This window comes from Octopus sinensis, linkage group LG7, assembly GCF_006345805.1.
Source record: "Octopus sinensis linkage group LG7, ASM634580v1, whole genome shotgun sequence".
In the NCBI taxonomy this organism is placed as follows: domain Eukaryota; kingdom Metazoa; phylum Mollusca; class Cephalopoda; order Octopoda; family Octopodidae; genus Octopus; species Octopus sinensis.
In genome coordinates, this window is record NC_043003.1 from 39861070 (window position 1) to 39878189 (window position 17120).

At 36.8% G+C, this 17120-nt stretch overlaps 2 protein-coding genes across 4 annotated transcripts in view; one reads left to right on the forward strand and one right to left on the reverse strand.

Annotated features, from left to right (window-relative positions):
- The window catches only part of LOC115213773 (zinc finger protein DZIP1L-like), a 60390-nt gene extending 47333 nt beyond the window's left edge, over positions 1 to 13057 (reverse strand). The window contains exon 1 of one of the 3 annotated variants that reach the window (XM_036504723.1): positions 12937 to 13057. The gene's annotated coding sequence lies outside the window, so the exon portion shown is untranslated. Of the gene's footprint in view, positions 1 to 5075; positions 5130 to 11911; positions 12031 to 12936 lie in introns of those variants that run through there. The other 2 variants (XM_029782602.2, XM_036504722.1) reach the window with 2 other exon arrangements.
- Positions 13010 to 17120, forward strand: part of LOC115213934 (dnaJ homolog subfamily C member 3) — a 31226-nt gene continuing 27115 nt past the window's right edge. The window contains exon 1 of the mRNA XM_029782933.2: positions 13010 to 13148. Coding sequence (XP_029638793.1) covers positions 13082 to 13148 — 67 coding nt within the window. The 5' untranslated portion in view covers positions 13010 to 13081. The remainder of the gene's footprint in view (positions 13149 to 17120) is intronic.

The following is a 17120-nucleotide window of genomic DNA, read 5'->3' on the forward strand; positions in this document are numbered from 1 at the left end:
CATGGTTACAATCTTATTGTTATTGTCGTTATTGTTGTATAAGGTAGCAAGCTGGTGGAATTGTTAGCAAGTTGGACAAAATACTTGGCAGCATTTCTTCCAGCCCTTTATGCTCTGGGTTCAAATTCTACCAATGTTGATTTAAATTTTTTTTGCCCCCTTTTCATCCTTTCAGAGTTGTTAAAATAAATACTAGTTGATGACTGGACTCAATGTAATCATCTTAACTACTCCTTTAAAATTGCTGGCCTTGTGCAAAACTTGAAACTATTATTGTTGATGATGTTGATGATGATGATAGCGGTGGTGATAGGGGAGTATAGTTGATTAGATTTATGCCAATGCAAGACAGTTGCTAAGTTTGAGAACCTGGTTTGATGAAATGCGTCAGTAAACGTAGCTGGATTTAAACTCAAATCACAGATGGATTATAGCTAAAAACTAAATAGACATTCTATCATACCTATTCCATTATCTTCAGATAAAATAATAATACAAAATAATAATAATAATAATAATACCAACAACAACAACAACAAAAACATATAGATAGATATAGATATATAAATATATCTTTATGTGCATGTCTTTGTGCCTGTGTTTGTCCTCCTCCAATACTGCTTGAAAACTGGTGTTTGTGTGTTTATGTCCCCACAGCTTAAAGGTTTGGCAAAAGAGACTGGCAGAATTGACTAGGCTTAAGTACAGGGCGTCGCCTTGTTCTGCTAAAATTCTTCAAGGTGGTACCCCAGCAAGGCCAGTCTGACTGAAACAAAGTAAAAGATACACACACACACACATGAAAGGTGTTTTACAGTTTCCATCAACTAAAATCCACTCACAAGTGGGTTAGTCAATTACAATTCCTTCAGTACTTGACTGGTATTTGACTTTATTGATCACAAAAGGATGAAAGGTAAAGATGACCTTGGTGGGATTTGAGCTCAAATTGTAAAGAGTCAGAAGAAATGCTGCTAAGCATTGTTTGGTATGCTAACAATTCTGCCAGTTTGCCACCACCAGAGCAAAACACATAACAAAAGGTGATGTCACTAGATATGATGGTAATAAGTAGTTAATGCTAAAAATTGTGATGGAAATTTGTCATGAATAAAGAAACAAATTAACTGGTGCGATATAATGAATAAGGCAATACTAAAAATAGTGGTATTTCATTAGATTCACAAACCATGAAAATTTGTCAGTTGTGTGTGTGTGTGTGTGAGGGAGAGAGAGAGAGAGAGAGAGAGAGAGAGAATGGCATTTTATATTCAGATGGATGTAATTTTTCTTTTCTCTTAATGACAATGATATAGATGATGAGAATAATGATGATAATAATAACTATTAAAATAAGAAAGATAATGATAGCAACAATAAGAATGAAGATAATCACCATAGATGATGATGATACTGATGACCATAATACTAATATTTTGTTACAGTTGATGATGATGATGATAGTAATAGAATAATGATTACAAAGCTAATGATTAAGATGAAAATGATGATATAGGAATGACAGTTTTGATGATAATGATAATAAAAATTTGCCTTGATGCAGTACTAGGCACTGGCTCTCATGGCTTCTGATCTTAACTGATTGGAAGTGTTGTCATGCACATATTTTGTCTTGGTATAAACGGATGACTACAGCAAATGTTCTGCTCAATACCACGGATTTGCTTGTCAGTTGCTTGACCTTAACCAGTTGAGCATGTCCCTTAATGGCTGATGATATGTGCATCTCTGATCACGAGCAGATAGTGGGGAGCATCATAGCCATGTGTTGACAGGAATTCTTTGGGATTTGAATAATTTGCCTTTGGAAACATGGGTGCTTCATTCATCATCCTTAAACAACCCTTAAACAGGGAATTTTTGAGTTGTATAGGCTATTCAACCTGCATAAAATTCTAACTGGGCTCCAGCTGCAAAGTCATATGCTGTTTATCTTGATAGGAGATCATTATGTCACACACTTAGAGTTATGATGGTGTACTCTTATTAGACGTGTAGTCATGATGGGTATAGTGACCTTCATATATTTGTACCCCAGCATCACTTTGATGGCACTCACTACTCTCTCTCACTCAATTATATATAAACTAGCAGTATCGCCCGGCGTTGCTCAGGTTTGTAAGGGAAATAACTATAAAGCATTTTTAGAGAGTTATAGCCAAAAAATAGCAAAAAAATGGAAAAAAATGATGGTAAATTTTTTTTTTAGTTAAAAAAAGGTGGAGTTGCGTCCCCTAGACAGTTTGTGGGTTGTGTTTCTGATTCTCGACCCCATGTCGAATTTATCGATTTTTTTCAGAACTGGGGGAACTTTTCAAAATTTTCGCTGCGTTAGTTTTGAATTATGACATTGGGCTATGTGTGTGTCAAGTTTCATCAGAATCGGTTGAAAGCCGTGGTCAGGGTGAGGGTACAAGCAAACAGACACACAGAAACATGCACAGACAAACTGCCGTTTATATAGAGAGAGATAACAATAATAATGATAATGCTTTCACACTTTGGTACAAAGTCAGCAATTTATTGTGACTGAGGCAGGCAGGTGCAGCCCACCCCAACCTTTGGGTTGGCTGGCTGGTGCCCTTTCTCCTTTGCTATCATTAGGCTTTTTTGGAGTTGGATTTTCTACAAGGAGCATGCCCTTGCTTACCCCCAATCTCAGTTTCTAGATATGAGTGGTCTTGAGACCAAGGCCTCTACCACGATTTTTAACAAATGTAGTGGAAAACTAGCTCAGGAAGGCAGGGACGCTACTCCCTGGGACTCTTTTCGTAGCCCCGCTATATCCTGATTGCAGGGTATAATTCTTTTATTGTTCCATTTCATCAACACAAATTGTTTTGATGTGTCATGACACATTTTATGCCATGTAGATTGCTCTGGCTATAACTTTCCCAAGATGTCAAACTAATTTTGGTGCGAGGTCAGCTATTTCAAGGGAGCAAGTAAGTTGATTACATTGACCCCAGTATTCAACCCAAAAGGACAAAATGCAAAGTTGACCCTGGTGGCATTTAACCATGGAACATAAAGATGGATGCAATGTTGCAAAGCATTTTGCCTGGCAGCATGCTAACGATTCTTATTTCTTTATTGCCCACAAGGGGTTAAACACAGAGGGGACAAACAAGGAAAGACAAAGGGATTAAGTCAATTACATCGACCCCAGTGCGTAACTGGTGCTAACGATTCTGCCAGCTTGCTGCCTTGATAATAATAATAATAATCCTTTCTACTCGAGGCACAAGGCCCGAAATTTGGTGGGAGGGGGTTAGTCAATTATAACCCCCAGTACTTGATTGGTACATCCGACCCTGTAAGGATGAAAGGCAAAATCAACTTCGGTGGATAAGCGTTTTTGCTATAGTCTCAAGGCTCGAAATTCTGTGGAAGCAGAGCAAGTTGATTACACCAACTCCAGTACTCAACTGCTACTTATTTAATCGACCCTGAAAGGATGAAAGACAAAGTCAATGCCAAAGACATTTGAACTTAGAATGCAGAGATAGATGAAATGCCATTAATCAACAACAATCATATTTCTGTAGTATTGTTGCTATTTTTTAGTCCCTGATTAGCTTTGACTGAGTAGACTTACAACCAAAGGCATTTCAACCATAACAATCCTGTCTTTATATGTTACTAGCAGTATCGCCCGCGTTGCTCAGGTTTGTAAGGGAAATAACTATATAAGCATTTTTAGAGATGTAAAGTATAATAGCCATCTCAATATGGCTAACCACAAAGGGGGGGTGTTACTGTAGCTTTTTACGTTCTGAGATTTAATAATAAATTTTTAGAGAGTTACTTCCCTTATATATGCTAAAAATGCATTAAAAATGGGAAAAATTGTTGGTAAATTTTTTTTTAAATCGTAGACTCATCGTAGATGCGCGCTAATACCCAGAAGGGCTCGATATGAATCACGACTATAAGATACCCGGTTTTGGTTAAACTGCACTGCAAAATGTGGGAGTAGTTAGGAATCTAAATCGTAGGAGACAGACAGCACACAACCTCTCTTTTATATATAAAAATTTTCTTTTTTTGGCAACCGTAGTGCATCCAGGACCACATCATCTAATGTGTCTTTTCCCTTGTTTCTGTAAAACAGAGGGATGTAAGTTGAGGGTGATTTGACTGCTATTTTTAGCAAGTTGAGTGATCACATAAATGCACACTTCTTTGATAAAAAAAAAGTTCAACATATCACAGGTTAAAGTTGATATGTCAGGATTATCAACAAACTTAATGAAATAGGAGAGTGATGGAGAGGTTGTTGGTGTCGTTTACCCTTCCCCACACTGCCATCAACCCCAATCATGCAGGCCTATAATGAAAAAAGTATTTCAACTATGAGAAGCATGACTTTTTCTTAGCGTAATGCACCTAGGACTATATTATTTGGTGTATCCTTCTTTTCTAAGAAGGTAGGATGTGATCTGAATACGTGGCTGCTATTTCTTCCAGGTTGAGAAGCCACATAAAGGCTCCCTTGCTGATATGGAATATTGATGATTGTAATGATGGTGATCATGCTGTTAATGATAACGATGATGATGATAATGAGCCTAGGCAAGTATTTAACTTCACTTGAAAAATATTCTTCAACTTTATAACATTTATTTGTATCATATCAACAGCCAAGTTTTTGAAAATTCTAAAAAGAAACCACACTTTATTTTTGTTTGGACTATAATGAAAAAATGTCTTTCTCAGTCTGCCACTGTTTTATGTCAAAGATAAATATTCAATGAGGAAGAAAAAAAATAAAAAGTTGGTATTAAGAAATGAAAAACAACAATAGATAATGATGATGACAATAGGCTAAACATTTGAGATAAACCTATGTGTATATAATATATATATATATATATATATATATATATACACACACACACACACACATATATATACATGTCAAATATTCTTTAAGAAAGATTAAAATTCAAAAAACAACTTCAAAAGCTGATGTTTTAAACAGAAATCTTCATATTTCTAGAATGCTTTTAAACAAACTGAATAAAAAATGCTGAAAAAACAGTTAAACTTACAGGTGTAAGCATGCCTCTAGTCAATCCTTGTCTACTTTCCACAGACCCCCACCAACAACAACAATGATGGAAAGAGGTCAGTTAGAGAAGGGGGCAGTCAAGCAGATTTTTCAGAAACATTCATTTAAATCATGCAAGGGTATACAATGTACCTTTTTTCTTATTTCCTCTCACTCACCTCTCTGCCTTCCAGTTGCCAACACAAAAGCCTTAATTCAGTGTAACAGGGTGTACAGGTGGTAATGGGGGTGTATAGTGATGTTGAAGGGAAAGATACAGGTAGGCAGGTATGTTAGTAAATAGGTAGGTATGTACACCAATTTTTAACCAGCAGGCCTTGCATGGACTAACCCCACCATCAACACCACCGGCCATAGAAGATGAGGATTATAAAGTGGGTGGGTAGCAAGGCTGATATGTACATGTGTGTATACAAGATATTGTGTGTATACATAGTGTGTAAATGAAAAGAATGTATGTTGAGAATATAAATACAATTAGATATAAGTGTATGATGATGATGCATGTACGTGTATATGTGTATGTATATATGTGTAGGTGTATAAGTTTTAGGTGTTTATATCTGTATATAGATGTGTACTTGTATGTAGCCATGCATTATGATGACAAAGATGACAATGAAGATGATAATGTATATATGTAACCTGCATTTTAGTAAAATAACTTAGTTATCATTCAGCTAGTGTTAGGAACATTAATTGTGACTAAGGTTTGGTGGAAGATTTTAATTCAAAACTTATGAAAATAAGACATTTGTACTCAGACTCAGAGCCGGTTTCAGCTGGGTTAGTAACGAAAGGGATAAATATATATTTCTTTATTGCCCACAAGCGGCTAAACATAGAGGGGACAAACAAGGACAGACTAAGGGAATAAGTCGATTACATCGACCCCAGTGCGTAACTGGTACTTTATTTATCGACCCCGAAAGGATGAAAGGCAAAGTCGACCTTGGCGGAATTTGAACTCAGAATGTAACGGCAGACGAAATACCACTAATTATTTCGCCTGGTGCACTAACGTTTCTGCCAGCTCGCCGCCTGATGATATAAATATATATGGCCTACCTTTTGTAATGAATGTTTTTACCTTGAGTTTGTATATTCCAACACACACACACACACACAAAGAGTATAAACCCAATTAGCGTTGTTAATTTATTCTGTGGAAATGCCATACTAATTGACCATCAGTGTACACATGAATGACAGCTCAAATGAGCTGAGAGAAAATCTGTATACAAGAGGAATCAGATGTAGTGTGCAACAAAGAAGGCTAAGCTGTTACGGAAATGTATCTGCACACAGAGAATAAGAGTTGAGTAAAGAAGTACCAAGTGATCTTAGCGGTATAGGAAACTGAAAAAGAAAGGATAAAGGAAGATATATAGGAAGAAGAGATGAAAGTTGATTTCAAGTGGTTGACCTTCACAACAGAAAGCATATGGCTCAATGGTTACTGTATTTTGCTCATAATGGTAAGGTCACAAGTTTGATTCCCAGCGGTGCTTTGAATCCTTGAGCAAGACACTATTTCATGCTGCTCCAGTCCACTCAGCTGGCAAAAAAGTTGTATCTGTAGTTCAATGAATCAGCCTTGTCACATTTGCATGACACACTGAATCTCCCTGAGAACTACATTAAGGATATGCATGTCTGTGAAATGCTCAGCCACTTGCATGTTATTTTCATGAGCCGGCTGTTCTGTTGATTGGGTTAACTGGAACACTTGTCATCATAAGTGATGGAGTGCCCAGACTGTCTCTTCTTTTAATGTTCTCTGACAAGTTGTTGTGCACCTGCCCAATATATACAATAAGCTTATTATTATCATTATGTAAGGCAGCGAGCTGGCAGAATCATTAGCACACTGGTTGAAATGCTTAGCAGTATTTCTTCTACCTTTGCATTCTGAGTTCAAATTCTGCTGACGTTGACTTTGCTTTTCATTCTTTCAAGCTCAGTTAAATAAGTACAAGTTGAGCACATATAATCAACTAGCCCCTCTCCTACATTTCTAGGCCTTGTGCCTATAGTAGAAAGAATTATTGTTATTATTATATTGTAGTATAACGTGTTTGAATGTGATGTAGCTAGTTGTTTAAAATTAAAAAATTTTATCCAACAGCCTATATGTATGTTTATAGAATATGCAACCAATCGATGCAAATATCTTAGAAATCTGCACTTCCTTAGGTACTGTTACTTGTCTTAGTATATGATTACAAGGATATGTCTGAGATTTGATGTCCACACCAACTCTCTGGGTTAAATCCTCTTGTTTATCTAGAGTATAACAGTAAATTATATTGGGTCATCCCATAAATAATGCAGTTTTTACAATTGCATGAACTAAAAGTTGGAGAGGGATAAGAATAAACTACCTGCATCAACTTGCTATAAAAGCAGGTAGTAATTTTACTTTGTACTTATTCTTAGTGCAAGTTTTGAAGAGTGCAGTTCGATTTTAACAGCTATTTTTTCAAAGCTATAATGGAAGTGACAAAGGAGCATATTCGACATATTTTGCTTTGAGTTCAATAAAGGCAATAATACAATGGAAAGTTTGAGGAATATTAATGCTGTATATGGGGATTGGACAATAAGTGTAAGCCAGTGTCAATGGTGGTTCCAGAAATTCTGAGCTGGAAACTACAGCCTAGAAGACAAGACTCATCCTGGAAGATTTGTAGAGCTCAACAAGGACGTCTTGCAAACCCTGTTGGAACAAAATCACATGGTAACTGTTGAGGAACTAGCAGAGAAGCTTGGATTTGGTCATTCAACCATTCATCAACACCTGCATGCCATCAGAAAAGTCAGTAAATTGGATTAATGGGTTCCTCACAAACTTTCCAAGTCTAACTGCATGCAGAGAGTGAATGTGTGCTGTTCTTTGCTGTCACATCTCACGAATGAACCTTTTTTGGACCAAATAGTGACTGGTGATGAGAAATGGGTTCTCTATAAAAATATCAAGTGTTGAAAACAGTGGGTAAGGAAAGAAGAAACACCAGCACCTCAGGTTGAAGATCTTCACCCATGTAAGGTGTTATCTGTTAGGTGGGATAGGAAAGGTTTAGTCCACTGAACTTTTAAACCCAAACCAAATGACAACAAAGGAGATCTACTGTGAGTAGCTTGAGCGGCTTAAGTCAGCGCTAGAAGTAAAATGACCATTTTTGGTTTCAAGACGGAAAGTGTTCTTCCATCAGGATAATGCTTGGCTACATACAGTGAGGATGACATTCCAAAGGCTGGAGCAGTTTGAATGGGAAACGATGCCCCACCCTCCGTATTTGCCGGACATTGCTTATCATTCATTTTGCAGTCTTCAAAATCATTTGGACGGAAAAAATATGATTTCTGTAGATGGAGTCACAACAGTACTGGAAGAGTGTTTTTTGTCATGAGCAAGTGAATTTTGGAAGAGGGGCCTTGCAAGTCTACCAGATAGAAGGAAGAGTATTAGAGAAAATGAAGGAGAGTATATTTTAGATTAAAAGAGAATTTTGTTTATATTAATTTTGAAAGATAAAAGAAGTATAAAAAAAATGCATTATTCATGGGATGACCCAATATATAGGGTTCCTTTTTTGAAGTCATCATCACCACTATCATCAAATGTATATAAGTGTATTCTCATTTATAGATATTGTGGAGGGAACACGATCTCCAATTGTGGAAGGAACACGTGAAAGAGGTTGAACAAGGAAGACGTGGAACAAATTGGTGAGAAAGGGTCTTCAAACACTGAGCCTCACAGAGGGGATGACAAGGGACCAAAACTCCTGGAGGTCTGCTGTGCTTGAGAAGACACATCAAGAAGTAAAATCGTGATCGTTCTTGCATACAAGCATGTCTCCTACAAACCTCTCCAGCTGAGCGTTCCTAATCTTGTAGGCTTGTGGTTGCTGGAGCCATGTAAAAAGCACCTGTATTAGTACCACATAAATGCACCCATGCTGGTGCTGTGTAAAAGCACCCAATACACTGTAAAATGGTTGATACTAGGATGGCATCCAGCCACAGAAACCATGTCAAAACAGACTGGAGCTGACCAGCAGAAGAGTTGCCTAGCTCCTGTCAAACCGTCCAACCCATGCCAGCATGGAAAACAGATGTTAAGTGATGACAATGATGAGGAATGTGAGCACATTGATAAGTGTGTGCATGTGTGTTTTCTGCCTTGATAAAGCAAAACTTTGAACCAGAGATTCTCAACGTGGGTGGCATGTGGAAGGGGGTGTTAGGCTTTAGGGTGGGGTGAGGTAGCGTATTAAATTTTATCTATTGTAGTAATTATATTATAGTTGTAAAGTGGGTTCCTCCCACTGGTGTGATGTGTGATTGCCAGTGTACAATAGTTGTTGTTTTATGCTAGTAGCCACAATAGTTACTAGTCATTGGATACTGTTGTATCTCTTCATACTGGAATAGTAATAGACTAACTTCTGTCTTACTATCACTGATAGCTCAACAAGACACCGACTAGAACTGTCGACTCTCGACCCTCTCTTGACGACCGGCTACTGGTCTATTCATAATGGCTGTCTCCTACCAGAAGAGTGTACAGTTTCACTATACAATATCTCTTAATTATTTTATTTAACAATTAATTTCTTTTATTTACCCCGCTTCCTCTTTTTTTTTATATATATATATATATACTCAATATCTCTTCATCTTAGGGTCACTATAGCAACTAATGTGGCCAGTAAGTTGTTATACACAATTGCATAAAAAAAAAACAAGAACAAAAAAAAAAGAACCCTGACTGGGATCTAAAAGCTCAGACAAATAATAGTAATAGTAATTGTAAATTCAAATAATTAAACAAAAAGTTCTTATATTTCAGTGGGGAAAAGAAAAATTCTGTAAAAACTATTTAACATTACATATAGCCATGGAGTGTAAAAATCCACTCTGGAACTAGATAGCAAGTGGCATCTACTGCAACCTTGAAACAACTAACGCCTTGCGAATGGGAATTGATTATTGGAAGCAAGATGGATAAATATATCATCATTGATTAATGTTTGCTTTTCCATGCTTGCATGGATCAGACAGAATTTGTTTAAGAAGATTTAAGATTTTCTATGGGCAGATACTCTTCCTGTTCTGAACACTCCCCTGTTTTTGAGTAAGGTAATATTTCTCCCAAAGCCAGACCCATTTTCATGGCAGACTGGAGGCAAACAGTGCAGCAAGTATGATGATACCCATTCACAATCATCACATGATGTCAAAACAAGGGTAAATACACACACACACATACAAATACACATGTACATAAATATACACACTTTGGGTTTCTTTCAATTGTCCTTTACCCAATCTGGTGACAAGCATTTGCTTGGCTTGAGTCTATAGTGGGAGATGTTTGCTTAAGGTGCTGCAGAGTAGGACTGAATACAAAACCAAGTGGTTCACATACATTATCCATAACACAGATGGGAATTCATTTTGGTGCCGTTTGTTGGACTCCATAATGAATTCCCTTCCATTCTACATGGTCATGTTCCACTGAACTGGTAACCCCAGGAATCATCATCATCATCATTTAGCATCTGCTTTCCATGCTAGCATGGGTTGGATGGTTCAACTGGGGTCTGTGAAGCCAGAAGGCTGCATCAGGCCCAGTCTGATCTGGCAGTGCTTCTACGGCTGGATGGGGTCGATGTAATTGACTATCCCCCTCCCCAAAATTTCAGGCCTTGAGTCTTTAGTAAGAAGTGTTATTATTCCATATAAATTCTTTATTTTATGTTTTCTAAAATATAATCCGTAAAAATCCAATTTTACATTATACTATTATATATCACTAACCAAATTATTTCTTATCTTTCTTTTTAAGAAATATTCTGGAAGAAAATGGAACTGAGAATATTGCTGCTTTTAACCTCTAATCTGTTTTATTTGTTTAGTCCCATATCAGACCTGATCGAGTTGGCCTGTGATCAAAGGCGTTGTAAAATCCTGTTTAGTGGGGATGGTAAGGGGTCAATGTGGTGCAAAATTTTCCAGTGGCAAGGTGCAGGAATAAGATTTCAATTTCCAGTCAGAACTGCTCTTCTAACAACTTACAATTAATTTTTATACAATGCACAGTTGTATATGTGAGTGTGAACATGTGTATTAGTCTGTACCGTTTGGTGCGTGACAATACCGGTAAGTGTCTTAAATTATAAGGCACCAAAAGAGAATGACTCTCCCCAGACACAACAGAATATGCTTTAACACACGAACTCACATAAAGAATCTTGCAAACGAATCTCCAAAAACGAAATATATATATTGATATGTTACATATACAAAAAAGTTTAAATTAGACTCAAAGTATTGTGAAGAATCGTCCAAGGAATATTTAACAATAATTATAAAAAGAAATAAAATAATAATTCAAAGTAATTAAGCAAATGAATGGATAAAATCGTAATTCGAATTGAATTCAGCGTCAAAGAACTTTGGAACTTTGTTCCAAATTGACCGCGAATATTTTATTCTACAATAAAATGCCAAAAACGTAAAATATAAAAATTTTGCTAAAAAAATGAATGAATTAATTAAATATTGAGCGTTAATGCAGTTAATAGAATCTCCTTCAAGAATAAGAATATTGAGACTATTTGGCAACAGTTTCAAAAAGTTACTGCCCCTCTCCTCCCCAAAACACTTTACCAAAATAATTCTTCGCCATTTCCACAGACATTGTCAGCAGACTATGTCTTGGAAATATCGAGGGTGTCGAAAAGATAGAGAGGAAAGAATTCAAGGTGAATTGAAGAAATGAATGGAATCTATCGCTTGGTTTACCTTTTTAAGTGTGTTTTGAGTCGTCATGGTATATCTATGTATGGAACTGCTAATAAACAAACTGTCATTGTTACATTAACGACGCCGTTACCACGTTAACGATAAACAATGTGTACGACATTATATAGCTACTTCCTGTTTTGTAAATTACAATATTTTTGTTAATTTGAAATGAAATGTGGTTAGTTTTATTACAAAATACATATTAACACTGATGTAGTAAAGAATCAATGTCTCCAAATAAAAAGGAAATATCTTTAATAACGAAAATTGGCGAGTGCGGCGGACGCATAAGCAGAATAAACTTCCGGAATTCCGAGTTCAAAACCCGGATTTGGTACCCGGTTTGGGCTATTTCTCGTGTTAAGATCGCACAAAAATAAACCTAAGTCGCTAAATGAGCTCCACTAAAACTTCTCTACTTCTTATTTTTCACATTTAAACTTTTGTGTATATGTAACATATCAATATATATATATATATTTCGTTTTTGGATTTGGTTTGCAAGATTCTTTATGTGAGTTCGTGTGTTGAAGCATATTCTGTTGTGTCTGGGGAGAGTCATACTCTTTTGGTGCCTTATAATTTAAGGCACTCACCAGTAAAATTTCCACTCATTTCTTTTTTATTTTTCTAAACTTTTCGTTGTGTGTTAAATAATAAGGTACCAAAAGAGAATGACTCTCCCGACATAACATTATGATTCTTAAAACTGTTCTACGAACGAGAACGTGAAACTACGAGTAACAGTTTTTGTGATATTTTTGCTCCCTTTTTTAATAGAAGTTAAGTCTACTTTTATTATAATATATATATAAAATGTATCTTACAATTGTTTAAAATTATCATTGGTAATATTAATGAAATCAAATGTAAGTGCAAGGTCGCGGTTTTTAGGGATGAATATAGGTGATTTAATTCCCCATTACTAATGTCACTAACCGCGGTAAGTGTGGAAAGCAAAGTTGACACGGGAGAGAAACGAACTCAGAATACAAAGGGACGTAAGTAACCGTGTTTCTTACTTTGCAATCGGTTAGTTTCGTATTTTTTCGTCAACCATCGTGACAAATGACCCGGAAGTATATGTTGGCCAATGGCAGAAAAACACGAATAGACAGAACGAATATATTGGCAACGTTGAGGGGTTTGTTAGTTTAGTAGAGAAATATGTTAGGCTCCAGTGATATACCACCTCTTGTTGCTCTGGTGTTTTCGATCACGCTGAAACTGTCGGGTAAGTAAATGATTCCTTTGTGATTGAGAGAGGGAGAGATGGAGAGGAATGTAATGCTAAAGAGGTGTGAATAGAGGAGAAACTTAGTATGTGTTCACTTTTCCGTGATGTTAGGGCGAAGAGCCCTTCTCTTTTCATTTGAGATGAAAATGAAGTGTAATAATCATAGACAACAGTTAATACTCCGGCAACCACTATTTCATAAACAACGAGAAAGTGCATCTGACCTAGGCGTGAGAACGCTCAGCTAGATACTTTAACAAAATAACTAGACTTGTCCTCCAGTTGTGGTTTCAGTACCATTTCGTTGCTTCGCATATTTTTCATTGCCCACCTGGGTCACGCATGAATTGAGTATTGTTTATATTCTGGGGCTCGGTATAATCGTTTCTGTCCTTCCTTGGTTTTCTTTCAAAATTCGTCTCCTGACTATTAAAAGTAATTATCTAATTAAATGTTTTAACCTGCCACCAAGTATCAGAGTTCGTACCTTGCTTTCCCCCCTCTCTGTTTCCCTATTTGTCATCACACCTTGAACAAACATGTGACGAAGGTGGAACTATTGATATCGTCTGCTCCACCTTTATAAAAAAAAATATTTTAAAAAATGTTTATTGTTGTTTGTGTCGGTTTTGATTGCGTCTCCCTTTAGATTCTTTTAGGATTCGATCCCTCATTGAAATTGCTTCTTTGATTTGTAATTTGGAGCGGAAAAAATTTGAACGTGCCTTCATATGAATACTTATTGTAAACCCAGCAATTCCCCTAGCTTATCTACTTCTGCTAAGAAGTTTGGATCTGTATATCAACTTCGTTTTACCACATGCACAAAATGCACATATATACACTTTACCGAGTCTTTTGGTTTTTCTCTCTCTCTTTCTCTCTCTTTGTGTACATAGCGAGTATGTCTGCTTCTTTCTCTCCCTCCGATATATATGTTTGTGTGTGTCGTTTTGTATTTCTCTCTTGTTTTAACCATGTATATCTTCTCACCCTCGCTGTCTTATTTCTCCACATATCTCCTCTAATTTGTTCGGATCTCTTCTCTTTCTCCCCCACCTCTCTCTCTCTCAACCTCTAACTACATTAAAAAGGTCTCATTTTGATTTTCCAATAACCGACCCCCATCCAGGTTTAGATCCAGAATTTCGAATGTGTGTATGCGTAAACTCAAACTATCTTTGCAAAGTTCTGCATAAGTCTTTAAAATTGTATCCTTGGGGAGGTGGGCGGTGTGACAGATCCTGTTGACATCGCACTCACACCACATATAAGATTTGTTACTTACGATTCCGACTAGTTTCGCATTCCTTTCATGAATGAAAAAAGGCAGAAAGGGTGTGTCATGTGAACTTGGATCCACGGATTGAAACCTGATACATTCCATGCACTACATCTTTCTGTGTATGTACTCAAGGTACCACAGCTGTTGTTGCTGTTGGTTTATTTACTGCCGTTGTCGTTGTTTAGCCTCAGGTCACTTCAGATCCAGAAAACTTTTTCTGAAAACTGTCCAGCCAAGATCATCTTATTTTTTCGTTGTTGTTTGTTTTTAAGATTGTAATTTGCTGAATCGATGGAAATTTAGCTGCTATTTTTAGCAAAACACAGTTACTTCGACGAGATATCATTATTATTATTGATGGTGATAGTGGTGGTGATGGGTGTGATATTTGTTTTTGTTGGTTGTGAACGAATCACGTATTATTATTGAATTGTTATAGTTTTCAGGCGCTCGATAGTGGTGGTGGAAGTGATAGTTGTACCAATTGTGTTGGTGGAGGTGGTGTTATTTATATAATACGGTTTGCTGTCGTGTCCTTATTCCTTTGGACAGGAGCGCTGTTCAATAATAACTATGATCAACAACAGTCAGGCGCCGTCGAGGAAAGACCATTCAGCTAATCCCGCTCCACCACATCATCCATACCAGATCAATCAATGACTCAACCATCATAAACATCACCTCTATCGGTTTGACTTAATTATATATCTCATTATTAAAGAGGTATTATTATTTTTTTTTTGTTAATTTGACAGTTCAGAGTTATCTTTGAACTGTTGATTTTTTTTTTAGAGAAATTATTACAACATTGACTCTGTCACAAAATTCTTGGTATTTATTTAAGGAAATTTGTGGAATGAATCCCAAGGAATATACCCCATGAGTTCTCAGCAGCACTGAAAGTCTACTGAACTGATTAAAACCTTTGAGATTTTAAAAATTTCTTTATTTAATACAATGGCTGTAGAAACACTGCCAGATCAGACTGGAGCCTGGTGCAGCCTTCTGGCTTCCCAGATCCCCGGTCGAACCGTTCAACCCATGCTAGCGTGGAGAACGGACGTTAAACGATGATGATGATGGTTCTCAGTCGGGGTCGACTTGACCCCTGGGGATCCATATAGAATTTGAGGATGGGTGAATCCACATGAGCAAAACAGTAAATTGGGGGGTCAACGGTAGTATTTTTTAGGTTAATGGGAAAACTTTAGCTTTAGATGTATTTATTGTAAGAAACAGGTGGCCCCACACTCATTATGTTGCATTGTTATTGTACTTTTCTGTTGTTTCTTGTACAACTAATAGCATCATGAGATAAGTGAACTCTTAGAGGTACTTATATGTTTTTCTGGGCTTCAACAGGAACTTCCACACATACTATCATCATTCTCACACAAGCATAGTCTGGAAATATCTGTTTACAGTACAGCATATTATTGCAGCTCTCCCTTCATCATCATTTTACACTTGCTTTTCCTGTTGGCATGGGTTTGATGCATCATCACAGTCTGAGTCAGATCTTATCCAGAATTACTGCTCTCACAAACAGGTTGGGGGACCATTGTTCCTATGGCTGGATGCTCTTCCTGATACCAATCACTCTGTAGAGTGTACTGTGCACAGTTTATTATAGAACCAGCATTAGAGAGGTTGACATGACCTTGGAAAAACTAAAGGGCCTTTTTGACCCTATGCTATTAAAGTTCCTTAGTAGGAAGCTTAAAAACCATTGTTTAACTGGTTTTAATTATCTAATACATGATGTCTTAGTCTCTAATACATGATGTGTTGTGCATAAATAGTTATCAATTATTTAATTATGTCACTGAAAAATACTGTGCAAAATAATGTGCAAATTAGTTGTGCCATTAAGACAGAGTTCTAATTGGTAATAGGCAGTGGTTATTCGTTATTTCATTAAAGATTTCTGTTTTGGCTGTGCAGACTTAATCATGAGTGCAATATATATATATATATTTATAAATATTATATATTATGGCATTTATTTCAATTAGCTATTATACTTTTTATTACAATAATTGAGAAAGTAATTATTTAATAAATAATTGAATTGAATTAAATTAAGAAAATATGAAGTACTCCGTAATAATTATTTAATAATCTTGTATAATTTTAATTTATAGATACCTTGTAAGATACTCTCCAGCTGTTTATGGTTGGCCAAGATCATCCTGCCCAGAGTGTGGTGGGACATTGATGTCTTGCTGGAATTCAGCGGCTTGATCAGGCCGACCAAGGTGGAGGACTCCACTACATGCTGTGGTAGCATGTTGTTGACAAACAGATCTACAATCCTTTTGTTGCCATAGAGTAACAGATGCCATTGCTAGCAGTTTGGGCAAATGCCTTGATAATGCTGGGCTGGCATGCTTTCTTTGTATATGACTGCAACAACTGGCTACTGGGATTGCTACCAGAAGAATCTCTGTGTTTCCCATGGGAAAGCTGGCCTTGATCTTCTCCTCAAACTAGATGGCATGCACTTGGTGTTTCCTCTTGACATGTGACAAGTTGTAGAAGCTTGCCACTTGTCCCTTGATGAGGTTCTCCTTGGGCTGGCACATGACACACTGGAAGTACAGGATTTTGGCATTCCTCTTCTCCCTTTATGTAAGGACAAAGTAATCCCCCATGTGGGGCCATGAGTTCTGAGACTTCTGGCT